The sequence below is a fragment of the Podarcis pityusensis genome (assembly GCF_964106645.2).
Source record: "Podarcis pityusensis genome assembly, chromosome: 13".
NCBI lineage: Eukaryota > Metazoa > Chordata > Lepidosauria > Squamata > Lacertidae > Podarcis > Podarcis pityusensis.
The window spans coordinates 30,547,419-30,561,316 of record NC_138038.1 but is presented as its reverse complement, the minus strand read 5'-3'; the positions used below and the strand labels follow the sequence as shown (position 1 = coordinate 30,561,316).

The 13,898-nt window shown below is 40.5% G+C and overlaps 2 protein-coding genes across 2 annotated transcripts; both read left to right on the top strand.

Moving 5' to 3' along the window:
- Window positions 1-6,613: 6,613 nt before the first annotated feature.
- On the top strand, window positions 6,614-7,588 carry LOC308461493 (olfactory receptor 14A16-like; the record flags this gene model as incomplete). The annotated part of the gene is made up of 1 exon (XM_080978488.1): window positions 6,614-7,588. One exon carries the CDS (start codon window positions 6,614-6,616, stop codon window positions 7,586-7,588), a length of 975 nt encoding a protein of 324 aa, XP_080834614.1.
- A 4,786-nt stretch (window positions 7,589-12,374) lies between these two features.
- LOC308461492 (olfactory receptor 14A16-like) lies at window positions 12,375-13,349 on the top strand (the record flags this gene model as incomplete). The annotated part of the gene is made up of 1 exon (XM_080978487.1): window positions 12,375-13,349. The coding sequence occupies one exon, from the start codon at window positions 12,375-12,377 to the stop codon at window positions 13,347-13,349; it is 975 nt and encodes a 324-aa protein (XP_080834613.1).
- Between the last annotated feature and the right edge of the window lie 549 nt (window positions 13,350-13,898).

Sequence of the window (13,898 nt, the reverse complement as noted above, 5' to 3'; positions counted from 1 at the left end):
TACTTAATACTATGGAATAATACTATTCAAAATTTAATTAAATATACATCCTTCAATTGTTGTAATATATTTGTTCAATATTCTTAAATCCAAAATGAATGATTTTTAATAAACATTATGCGGTTTATTTCAGTCCCGCGAGTGTCTGTTTCCAAACCCTTCTAAAACTAGTAAATCGGTGTTATCCAATTTTATCCAATCACCCAACCATGTTTTTTTTATAAAAAAATGATATTTATTGAGAATTTAAAATTACAGAGAAAAAAGAAGGAAGAAACAAGAGAAAAAGAAAAAGAAAGAAAAAGGTAGACAAAAATAGCAATTAAACAATACAAATCAATAAAAACCAAAGTCAAAGAGAAAAAACAAAACACACAATACATCAAAATCAAAAAGCAAAAATAAACAAAAAAATTAAAAACAAATCAAATATTCCCAAATCCTTAACTTTCATTAACTTATTTCATCAACCTCCTCACACCTCCTTTTTTGTATTCTAGTTATTAATTATCTCAGCAAATCTTTTCCATCTTTCACAATATTCTGTCATTAAATTACCTTAATCTATTTTAACCTTATCTTACCATAAAAACCCTAAAGCTTAAAACTTAAGTCTTATTTATACCTAATTCTTTTAACCATAACATATTCTTACATAATTCTTTTTAACATTTCTGCTAAAGCCAAATAATTTCATTCCAACATTTTTCTAATACTCATTAATTTTACGATGATTTCTAAATAAATTTTTAAAACTTTCTTCCAATCTTCATCCATCGTTTCTTCTTCCTGGTCTCGGGTTTTGTCAGTCCTTTCTATCCCATCCATCTAGTCCATCAACCTAGTGACCTTCTATCCGAGGCTCTTAAGTCTTTTCCATGTCCCTTCCGCAGGTCTTCTTCATGTTTATACCTGTACTTTACTTTGTCTTCTGTTGATCTTATTCTTAATTTCCTTCCTTTCTCTCGGGGAGACTCCAACTTGACAATATCTTTGTCCCTTCTCGACAAGTCAGCCCATTCTCCATAGTAAACACTGAAATCCATGTGATATTTAAAGGCATGTTTCAAAGTCCCTCCAAAGTTAAGGGCCCCCACAACTCCCAACTCCCCCCGGCCCAAAGCCAGACTTGAAAGGTCAAAACATCCCTGCATAGGGGGATCCATCCAGCCCCCCATCTCCAAGCCAAACAGAACTCCATCTCTCCAAATCTGACTTTTTCCAGGTTCATTCGTCAAATCCAACAACTCATGTTCCTGCTGGGCCGCAGCTCTCTCCATTTCTGCTACTTGAGGTTCAGCAACAACCTCCTCCTTTATCTGATCTGTCAAAGCACATTCCTGGATTAATTCCTGAGTGGGTTCTATATAGGTATTCACTGTTTGTCCAAAATATCCGACTGCAACAGTCATCAAATCCATCTTCTCATGTAACTGTTCCAATAAAGCACTTGTCTTGCAAAGAGCAAGCACTAAAGCTTCTTCTAAGCACATTCTTGTTCAAGGTCAAAGTCTGGTCCCACGATCTTTAATCTCTACAGCTGCAAAGCTCCCCAGTTCGACTCTAATAACAGTTTCACAAGCTCCCTCTAGGGGAAACAATTTCTATTTGTATCCGTCTTTTTAAAAGCAGATCTAGCAACAAAGTTCCTTTTTCGGATATTTTGTTCCTTTTAAATGCAAAAGGGAACAATGGAATCAATAGGTTTCTCTTTTTTTGACTATCTGTCAAAAACGTTTGTCCACAGTCAATGAACTTCCCCAAAACGTCTGTCCTGACACCCTGCTCCCAGGTTCAAGACGGTGGAAATTTACCTTTCTTTACTCTCTCTTCTGCAGGTTTAGACAGTCTAAAAAAGATTCCCCCCTCTTCTCCTGCTTCTAAGGGGGGGGGGGTTCAGTAATTTTAAATGATGAAAATTTAATCCTTTACAAACGACTTTCCAGACTCTAGCTTGCCATGTCTTTGCTTCAATCTATTTACAAAAGTGGAAGGCGGACTTCCTGTTTAGACCTTCCCACTTCAGTAACAAATTAAGAAATTTCATAGTCCAATTTTCCGTTCTACTCATGGGCAGTTGTTTAAAATCCAATTGTCCACAGGAAAAAGTCAGTGCTCTCCGGCAACAGCAATGCGGCTTCACTCTGTGAAAAGAGCAGTCGATTCGAAGCACCGCGTCATTCACCCCACATCGCTCCAGATCCCCGAAACCGGGTTTCCCCGTGATTAGGGGAGGCGCGAAAGGTGCCAGCCGAATCCCACGTCCACAGGCTTCTCCCACCTGTGCTTTTTAGTGGGTCTCCGCCTCGCCACGGCGGTCCAGACCCTAATTCTCATGAAGCGGATTCCTCCCAATCAGAGGAAATCCGCCATTGCCAGAGGCGCTAACCCGGAAGTCCAATCACCCAACCATGTTATACAGGCAGCCTCATAGTAAAGTTTAAGGCCCTCTGCATGCTTTTTCTCTAGCTCCCATCATAAGTGATTTTGGGCTATGCTGCCCAGGCCTTGGGCTAATTCAATAATCTATGGCCTTTAAAAGTGGGTGGGGTTGTTGTTTTTGTCTGTTACTCTATTGTGTATTTTTGTGTTTTTATATTGTAAACTGCCCTGTGATCCGCAGATGAAAGGTGGCATAGAATTGCTGTGGTTGTTGTTTTGCTTAATCTGAATTTTATTGTATTTCACCTAAGGTGTAATAACTGTAATAAGTTGAATGAATGAATTTTCTATGGAAAAGTAAAGCAATGGGAATTACCGCTCACACCTTTAGCAGTGGGCGGGGTTTGCAACCCAGCTCAGGCTTCCTGTGCCAGGGTGATGCCCCTCTGCATGCAGGCCATCGTTCTACTCCCTCCCTGGCTAGCCAATCAGCTGCAGGCTGGGGGGGTGGAGCAAGGGCCAGGTAAGAAGGGCTCCAACTGACCTTCCTCCCAGTCGGTCTTTGGAGTAAAGCAATGGGAAACATTTTAACCCACACTTACACCACTACACCTAATTGTGGTTGCCTATCCACAACTGGACATAACGGTCAGGGCTACGTTTACCTTTACCCTCCAAAATGTCCCTATTTTCATCAGAGGAATGTTGGAGGGTATGTGTTTTCCCTGACTTTTGCCTGGCTCATGTTAATGGTTCAGAGTGTTTGTCCTGCTTGCACCTTTGATACAAGAATCAGCTCCTGGTGAACTATGTATAGCTCTTGATATAACATCTTTCTTGTCCATTGCAATGGAAGGCAACAGTCTCTCTCTTTTTTGTAATAGTATTTTGTTCTTTTTTCCATATCCAAAGTTACATTTGTTACTCAACAATTATATTCCAATCCAGCAAAACTAGTGACTTCCCGCTCACCCAACATCGATGTTTATAACTCAGATTACATACAATTGCATTTTAAGGTTTTGTCTTATCTAATTTAATTCCCTCTAACATGTTTGTACATATATTCTGCTGTTATCTTACACTTCAGTGCCATCAATTCTGCCATCTCTGCATATTCCAAGATTTTCATCAACCATTCTTCCTTCATTTCATTTCTGCTGCTATAGTCATTGAGGGATTCCTTGGGATTTCATTGTCTAATATCCCAAACAGAAAGGATTCCTGCACCCCCCCCCCTTAATTTCATTATGTCCCCAAAAGCCTTTGAAAAGGCAACAGACTTCCTAACTCCAAATGTGCAGGGAGTATCAGATGAACACATTGCAAACTGATGGGAAAAATTGGAGTCACCATTAACCTGTAGAGGTACTCTGCTGCACATGAACACTGAGGATTGCATTTTGCTTAAATTTATGACTTAGAAACCAGGAAGATAAGACTCCCTATGCCCAGCATTTCAGAAGTTCTCATCTTCATCCTAGCTTTATCCCATAGAAGCAGCAGAATAAATTGCATATTTCAAAAAACCCTTTTCTCTTTAGTTTTGTTTATTGGCTGACAGCTCGAAGGAGAAACAGAAGGGCAGTGATAAACACACAATCAGTATACAATCTTCATCCTCTGAATCTTGCCTGTCTGCAGAATAAGGCAAAACCTTTCCTCTACCATCTACTGGTTATGTTCATCCCTTAACATTCCAGGGAGCTAGGATCACTTTCATCTCTATATTAGAGAGGATGGATGTATCAGTGATTGGTTGTGGCCTGCACTTGCTGACTTTGCAACAGACTGTCTAAAGTTAAACATATCTTTCTTGAATAAATAAATCATTGGTTATTTCTAGGTGTGAGTTCTTTAGTGGATACAAGGGTTTACAATAAACAAAATAAGGCACATTTATGTCTCTACTCGAAGTTCCTTGCAGAACTACTCATGTGGAGTTGACATGCAGGTGGGACTTGCTTTGATAGTTTCATTCTCACTTTAACCTATTATAGGCTCAGGTAGCTCCTTTTGTGATTCAAGGACCCACCACCCACTTGAGGATAAGAAAGACACAGGGACACAGTATATTAGGTTAATGGGCTAAAAAAGACCACAACTTTATTGATTACAGCATGTGAGATGTATTGGCTTAGGCATTGCATCAAACAACAGAGCGTGACTCCCCCCCCCCCCTCAGGGAGGTGTGAGTCTAACCAGGGTTAACCACCAGTGGGAGGAGCCTGTTGATGCAAATACAACTGAAAGCTCCCCCTGATGTCACCGGGGGTCATGCCATGGCCCTAGCCACCAGCAGGGGCATCAGACAGGATCCACGACTACCAGATTCCTTTACTGGAATACCCATAAAGTGGAGAGGTAGGCGGTGGCCATACCCTGCCCTGCAAATACACAAACATATTCCAGTGCCTAACCTCCAATACCTAAAAAGTTGTGACGATTTGTTACAAGGTAGACGAAAAACCAAGTGGCCGGTGCCATTTTGACAGTTGGATAAAAATTCCTACCAGGCCCCTTGGACAACCAAGGCGACCAACCAAAGGTCCATAGCAATGTCAAGAAACAAGGAATGAACTGAAGGGAGGGTGGGTGGGTGATCCGACGAAAACCAGCAACGCAATGAAGGGGAAATGCTGCTGTGGCGGCATTTGAGCAGCTAAACCCCGCCCCCAAGCATCGACCTGATTGGTTGGCTGCCAGGGGGCATGGCGTGGCAGCCGGGACAGCTAGGCAGGGGCCGGAACGCCCCCTGCATGTGGGAAACGGCTCCCACTCACAACTCCTCCCCTCTGCAAGAAGGAGAGGCTTTACAAAAAGGTTTATAAAACGTGAAGAAACTCCATCTGGGTGCAGTGCAAAAGCATCAGGAACATTCAGACATACAGTTACTACTTATCCCACAGGTGCTGGTTTTAAGAGGCACTCTTTGCCAATGAGTGGTATTCCTCATGGTCATGATCACACCTGCCCAAAGCCAGAATTTCCAGCCTGAGTTAGACACCAGCCAGCAGCAGAGAGGCTCGGATTTCTCTCAGGCAGAGGAGAGCTGGCACCTGCCGACTCCCCCTCCTCTTGTTGAAACTAAAAGGAATGCAGATAAGAAAGTAGCTAGAAGCAGGCTGGAACAAGCCAAAGCTCTCAGGCAGGCACAAAAAGCAAGAGAAAGAGCTTTTCTTCACCAGAAGAGGAGTTGGTTGACACAGTGAGCCCAAGAAGCTGATGAATGGGAAGGGTTTTAGACAGAAAACAAACCAAGAAACACAAGGTTCATAGGTTCAGTAAATTCTGCAGACACTGGAAGCATTCCTCAGAAGGGTCAACTTGGGTGTACTAATGGACGCTCAGCGAGAGGGCCCTGAGGATAATTGCTTTGTTTGCAATAAATCTTCAAGTTAATTACTCTGGTGTCCTGTGTTATCAAGCCAGCTGCCTGGACTCATTACACTCATTATTAACATTGATAGTTAGAGCTATCCATGTCAGAAGAATTTCATACAGATGGGTATATCTGATATAGCTGTTGTGGAATGATTAGTTCCCTTCATAGTTTTGATATTATTATGATAACCAAAACAAACAAATTAGCAAAACTAAACAAAATGCAGTATTGTTTCTATACAGCCCTAATGCTGAGGTGTGTTGAATTCCTGTGAGAGTAAATCTCTAGAAAGACAGGAGAATTATTAATAAGTGTCTTCCCCATGTTGATTCATGTTTATTGTCATCATAAATCCAACTGCTGGAGGATTGCTATAAAATTTCAGGTATGGGTGGAGAAATATGCAGCCATTTAATTTCACTGGAGAAGCATACTGGAGAGAACCATATGAAGAAGAAAAAAGTAAGATACCATTCTATATTTTCCACTTGCACTTACAATGAAAGTAATGTATTGGTCATCCTTCCTTCCTTCTTTCTCCCTAACTGTCATATTCTCTCCTACACAGATAGTCGCTCTCTCCAGCAACTATCTACCTTTGTTCACAAATCTTGCATAACACAAAGTACCTCAGCATGTGTTGCATCTATTTTCTGGATATTTTCAGATACTTTCACACTAGAAAGCAAAGTGTAACTTGGATTACATGAATTTGCTATAATTTTTTAACACAGTGGTCTACAGTTGGCAACAGTAAAGTGGATGAAAAATAATAACAATTATAACAATCCTAAATAAAATGGGCTCCCCTTTTAACAGCTGGTTTCTGCTTCCTTCCATAGCAACATGAATGTGAAGAAGCAGAGCATGGATAATCAAACATCTTTTTCAGAATTTCTCCTCCTAGAATTCTCAGAAGTTCGGGAACTGCAAAATCTACATTCCGTTATATTCCTGGTATTGTACTTGGCAACTGTCACAGGGAATCTTCTCATCATCTCTGCAGTAGCCTTTGACCACCACCTGCACACCCCCATGTACTTCTTCCTGCTGAACTTGGCCATGCAGGACCTGGGACAAGTTTCAGTCATTAATCCCAAATCCATGCTCAATTCCCTCATGAATACCAGGTACATTTCCTACTCTGGGTGTGTTGCACAAGTACTATTGTTCATGTCATTTATGGCATCTGATTTCTTTCTTCTCACAGTCATGGCATATGATCGGTATGTTGCCATTTGCAAACCATTGCAGTATGGGATGCTGATGAATAGGCAAGCCTATATTCAAATGATTAGCAGTGTATGGATCAGCAGCTTTTTCTATGGAGTGTTACACACTGGAGGTACCTTTGCATCCCCCTTTTGTTCCAATGAAGTCAATCAATTTTTTTGTGAAATCCCGCAGTTACTTAAGCTGGCCTGCACGGATTTGTATCTAGTGGAAATAGGAGCTATTGCTATAAGTGCTGTCTTTGGGATTGGCTGCTTTATCTTCAACATTATAACCTATGTGTACATTTTCACTGCGTTGCTGAAAATCCCCTCAACTGAAGGAAGGCGAAAGGCTTTCTCAACCTGCCTTCCCCATCTCATAGTTTATGCCCTATTTGTATTTACTGGATACTTTGCGTACTTCAAGCCTACCTCTAATACCTCACCATATCTAAATTTGGCATTTACAGTGATGTATTCCATGGTTCCACCCTTGATGAATCCAGTAATCTATAGCATGAGAAATAAGGAGATTAAAAACGCTCTATCAAAGCTACTGTGTTTGCCTCACTCCTCTATGAAAAACTTTTCCAGTCTTATTTTGTGAAGGATAATATCTGTATAGAGGATAAAACTAATTATAGAAAACCTGAAATTCTATGAGGAAACTTTGAAGCAGCTAAATAGATTTAGCTTTGTTTTCTCAATTGATCTAGAAGGGGTACATTGCTTATATTGCAAATTGTGAAAATTGGTGTAGTGCTTAAAATATCTGTCTTTGCCCTGCAGCCCTCTGCATGCTTTTTTATGATCTTTATTGGTTTTAGAGATTTTACAAATTTCACCATCATAATACATAATATATACCTTATTCCTTTTAACCTTAATACTTTAACTCTAAACAAGTTTGTACTTCCCTCCTTCCTTCTTCTGGTTTCTCTATATTTTCTGTATATTTATGCATTTGTCATGTTTACATTCTGTGTACTTAATACTATGTAATAATACTATTCAAAATTTAATTAAATATACATCCTTCAATTGTTGTAATATATTTGTTCAATGTTCTTAAATCCAAAATGAATGATTTTTAATAAACATTATGCGGTTTATTTCAGTCCCGCGAGTGTCTATTTCCAAACCCTTCTAAAACTAGTAAATCGGTGTTATCCAATTTTATCCATTCACCCAACCATGTTATACAGGCAGCCTCATAGTAAAGTTTAAGGCCCTCTGCATGCTTTTTCTCTAGCTCCCATCATAAGTGACTTTGGGCTATGCTGCCCAGGCCTTGGGCTAATTCAATAATCTATGGCCTTTAAAAGTGGGTGGGGTTGTTGTTTTTGTCTGTTACTCTATTGTGTATTTTTGTGTTTTTATATTGTAAACTGCCCTGTGATCCGCAGATGAAAGGTGGCATAGAATTGCTGTGGTTGTTGTTTTGCTTAATCTGAATTTTATTGTATTTCACCTAAGGTGTAATAACTGTAATAAGTCGAATGAATGAATTTTCTATGGAAAAGTAAAGCAATGGGAATTACCGCTCACACCTTTAGCAGTGGGCGGGGTTTGCAACCCGGCTCAGGCTTCCTGTGCCAGGGTGATGCCCCTCTGCATGCAGGCCATCGTTCTACTCCCTCCCTGGCTAGCCAATCAGCTGCAGGCTGGGGGGTGGAGCAAGGGCCAGGTAAGAAGGGCTCCAACTGACCTTCCTCCCAGTCGGTCTTTGGAGTAAAGCAATGGGAAACATTTTAACCCACACTTACACCACTACACCTAATTGTGGTTGCCTATCCACGACTGGACATAACGGTCAGGGCTACGTTTACCTTTACCCTCCAAAATGTCCCTATTTTCATCAGAGGAATGTTGGAGGGTATGTGTTTTCCCTGACTTTTGCCTGGCTCATGTTAATGGTTCAGAGTGTTTGTCCTGCTTGCACCTTTGATACAAGAATCAGCTCCTGGTGAACTATGTATAGCTCTTGATATAACATCTTTCTTGTCCATTGCAATGGAAGGCAACAGTCTTTCTCTTTTTTGTAATAGTATTTTGTTCTTTTTTCCATATCCAAAGTTACATTTGTTACTCAACAATTATATTCCAATCCAGCAAAACTAGTGACTTCCCGCTCACCCAACATCGATGTTTATAACTCAGATTACATACAATTGCATTTTAAGGTTTTGTCTTATCTAATTTAATTCCCTCTAACATGTTTGTACATATATTCTGCTGTTATCTTACACTTCAGTGCCATCAATTCTGCCATCTCTGCATATTCCAAGATTTTCATCAACCATTCTTCCTTCATTTCATTTCTGCTGCTATAGTCATTGAGGGATTCCTTGGGATTTCATTGTCTAATATCCCAAACAGAAAGGATTCCTGCACCCCCCCCCCTTAATTTCATTATGTCCCCAAAAGCCTTTGAAAAGGCAACAGACTTCCTAACTCCAAATGTGCAGGGAGTATCAGATGAACACATTGCAAACTGATGGGAAAAATTGGAGTCACCATTAACCTGTAGAGGTACTCTGCTGCACATGAACACTGAGGATTGCATTTTGCTTAAATTTATGACTTAGAAACCAGGAAGATAAGACTCCCTATGCCCAGCATTTCAGAAGTTCTCATCTTCATCCTAGCTTTATCCCATAGAAGCAGCAGAATAAATTGCATATTTCAAAAAACCCTTTTCTCTTTAGTTTTGTTTATTGGCTGACAGCTCGAAGGAGAAACAGAAGGGCAGTGATAAACACACAATCAGTATACAATCTTCATCCTCTGAATCTTGCCTGTCTGCAGAATAAGGCAAAACCTTTCCTCTACCATCTACTGGTTATGTTCATCCCTTAACATTCCAGGGAGCTAGGATCACTTTCATCTCTATATTAGAGAGGATGGATGTATCAGTGATTGGTTGTGGCCTGCACTTGCTGACTTTGCAACAGACTGTCTAAAGTTAAACATATCTTTCTTGAATAAATAAATCATTGGTTATTTCTAGGTGTGAGTTCTTTAGTGGATACAAGGGTTTACAATAAACAAAATAAGGCACATTTATGTCTCTACTCGAAGTTCCTTGCAGAACTACTCATGTGGAGTTGACATGCAGGTGGGACTTGCTTTGATAGTTTCATTCTCACTTTAACCTATTATAGGCTCAGGTAGCTCCTTTTGTGATTCAAGGACCCACCACCCACTTGAGGATAAGAAAGACACAGGGACACAGTATATTAGGTTAATGGGCTAAAAAAGACCACAACTTTATTGATTACAGCATGTGAGATGTATTGGCTTAGGCATTGCATCAAACAACAGAGCGTGACTCCCCCCCCCCTCAGGGAGGTGTGAGTCTAACCAGGGTTAACCACCAGTGGGAGGAGCCTGTTGATGCAAATACAACTGAAAGCTCCCCCTGATGTCACCGGGGGTCATGCCATGGCCCTAGCCACCAGCAGGGGCATCAGACAGGATCCACGACTACCAGATTCCTTTACTGGAATACCCATAAAGTGGAGAGGTAGGCGGTGGCCATACCCTGCCCTGCAAATACACAAACATATTCCAGTGCCTAACCTCCAATACCTAAAAAGTTGTGACGATTTGTTACAAGGTAGACGAAAAACCAAGTGGCCGGTGCCATTTTGACAGTTGGATAAAAATTCCTACCAGGCCCCTTGGACAACCAAGGCGACCAACCAAAGGTCCATAGCAATGTCAAGAAACAAGGAATGAACTGAAGGGAGGGTGGGTGGGTGATCCGACGAAAACCAGCAACGCAATGAAGGGGAAATGCTGCTGTGGCGGCATTTGAGCAGCTAAACCCCGCCCCCAAGCATCGACCTGATTGGTTGGCTGCCAGGGGGCATGGCGTGGCAGCCGGGACAGCTAGGCAGGGGCCGGAACGCCCCCTGCATGTGGGAAACGGCTCCCACTCACAACTCCTCCCCTCTGCAAGAAGGAGAGGCTTTACAAAAAGGTTTATAAAACGTGAAGAAACTCCATCTGGGTGCAGTGCAAAAGCATCAGGAACATTCAGACATACAGTTACTACTTATCCCACAGGTGCTGGTTTTAAGAGGCACTCTTTGCCAATGAGTGGTATTCCTCATGGTCATGATCACACCTGCCCAAAGCCAGAATTTCCAGCCTGAGTTAGACACCAGCCAGCAGCAGAGAGGCTCGGATTTCTCTCAGGCAGAGGAGAGCTGGCACCTGCCGACTCCCCCTCCTCTTGTTGAAACTAAAAGGAATGCAGATAAGAAAGTAGCTAGAAGCAGGCTGGAACAAGCCAAAGCTCTCAGGCAGGCACAAAAAGCAAGAGAAAGAGCTTTTCTTCACCAGAAGAGGAGTTGGTTGACACAGTGAGCCCAAGAAGCTGATGAATGGGAAGGGTTTTAGACAGAAAACAAACCAAGAAACACAAGGTTCATAGGTTCAGTAAATTCTGCAGACACTGGAAGCATTCCTCAGAAGGGTCAACTTGGGTGTACTAATGGACGCTCAGCGAGAGGGCCCTGAGGATAATTGCTTTGTTTGCAATAAATCTTCAAGTTAATTACTCTGGTGTCCTGTGTTATCAAGCCAGCTGCCTGGACTCATTACACTCATTATTAACATTGATAGTTAGAGCTATCCATGTCAGAAGAATTTCATACAGATGGGTATATCTGATATAGCTGTTGTGGAATGATTAGTTCCCTTCATAGTTTTGATATTATTATGATAACCAAAACAAACAAATTAGCAAAACTAAACAAAATGCAGTATTGTTTCTATACAGCCCTAATGCTGAGGTGTGTTGAATTCCTGTGAGAGTAAATCTCTAGAAAGACAGGAGAATTATTAATAAGTGTCTTCCCCATGTTGATTCATGTTTATTGTCATCATAAATCCAACTGCTGGAGGATTGCTATAAAATTTCAGGTATGGGTGGAGAAATATGCAGCCATTTAATTTCACTGGAGAAGCATACTGGAGAGAACCATATGAAGAAGAAAAAAGTAAGATACCATTCTATATTTTCCACTTGCACTTACAATGAAAGTAATGTATTGGTCATCCTTCCTTCCTTCTTTCTCCCTAACTGTCATATTCTCTCCTACACAGATAGTCGCTCTCTCCAGCAACTATCTACCTTTGTTCACAAATCTTGCATAACACAAAGTACCTCAGCATGTGTTGCATCTATTTTCTGGATATTTTCAGATACTTTCACACTAGAAAGCAAAGTGTAACTTGGATTACATGAATTTGCTATAATTTTTTAACACAGTGGTCTACAGTTGGCAACAGTAAAGTGGATGAAAAATAATAACAATTATAACAATCCTAAATAAAATGGGCTCCCCTTTTAACAGCTGGTTTCTGCTTCCTTCCATAGCAACATGAATGTGAAGAAGCAGAGCATGGATAATCAAACATCTTTTTCAGAATTTCTCCTCCTAGAATTCTCAGAAGTTCGGGAACTGCAAATTCTACATTCCGTTATATTCCTGGTATTGTACTTGGCAACTGTCACAGGGAATCTTCTCATCATCTCTGCAGTAGCCTTTGACCACCACCTGCACACCCCCATGTACTTCTTCCTGCTGAACTTGGCCATGCAGGACCTGGGACAAGTTTCAGTCATTAATCCCAAATCCATGCTCAATTCCCTCATGAATACCAGGTACATTTCCTACTCTGGGTGTGTTGCACAAGTACTATTGTTCATGTCATTTATGGCATCTGATTTCTTTCTTCTCACAGTCATGGCATATGATCGGTATGTTGCCATTTGCAAACCATTGCAGTATGGGATGCTGATGAATAGGCAAGCCTATATTCAAATGATTAGCAGTGTATGGATCAGCAGCTTTTTCTATGGAGTGTTACACACTGGAGGTACCTTTGCATCCCCCTTTTGTTCCAATGAAGTCAATCAATTTTTTTGTGAAATCCCGCAGTTACTTAAGCTGGCCTGCACGGATTTGTATCTAGTGGAAATAGGAGCTATTGCTATAAGTGCTGTCTTTGGGATTGGCTGCTTTATCTTCAACATTATAACCTATGTGTACATTTTCACTGCGTTGCTGAAAATCCCCTCAACTGAAGGAAGGCGAAAGGCTTTCTCAACCTGCCTTCCCCATCTCATAGTTTATGCCCTATTTGTATTTACTGGATACTTTGCGTACTTCAAGCCTACCTCTAATACCTCACCATATCTAAATTTGGCATTTACAGTGATGTATTCCATGGTTCCACCCTTGATGAATCCAGTAATCTATAGCATGAGAAATAAGGAGATTAAAAACGCTCTATCAAAGCTACTGTGTTTGCCTCACTCCTCTATGAAAAACTTTTCCAGTCTTATTTTGTGAAGGATAATATCTGTATAGAGGATAAAACTAATTATAGAAAACCTGAAATTCTATGAGGAAACTTTGAAGCAGCTAAATAGATTTAGCTTTGTTTTCTCAATTGATCTAGAAGGGGTACATTGCTTATATTGCAAATTGTGAAAATTGGTGTAGTGCTTAAAATATCTGTCTTTGCCCTGCAGCCCTCTGCATGCTTTTTTATGATCTTTATTGGTTTTAGAGATTTTACAAATTTCACCATCATAATACATAATATATACCTTATTCCTTTTAACCTTAATACTTTAACTCTAAACAAGTTTGTACTTCCCTCCTTCCTTCTTCTGGTTTCTCTATATTTTCTGTATATTTATGCATTTGTCATGTTTACATTCTGTGTACTTAATACTATGTAATAATACTATTCAAAATTTAATTAAATATACATCCTTCAATTGTTGTAATATATTTGTTCAATGTTCTTAAATCCAAAATGAATGATTTTTAATAAACATTATGCAGTTTATTTCAGTCCCGCGAGTGTCTATTTCCAAACCCTTCTAAAACTAG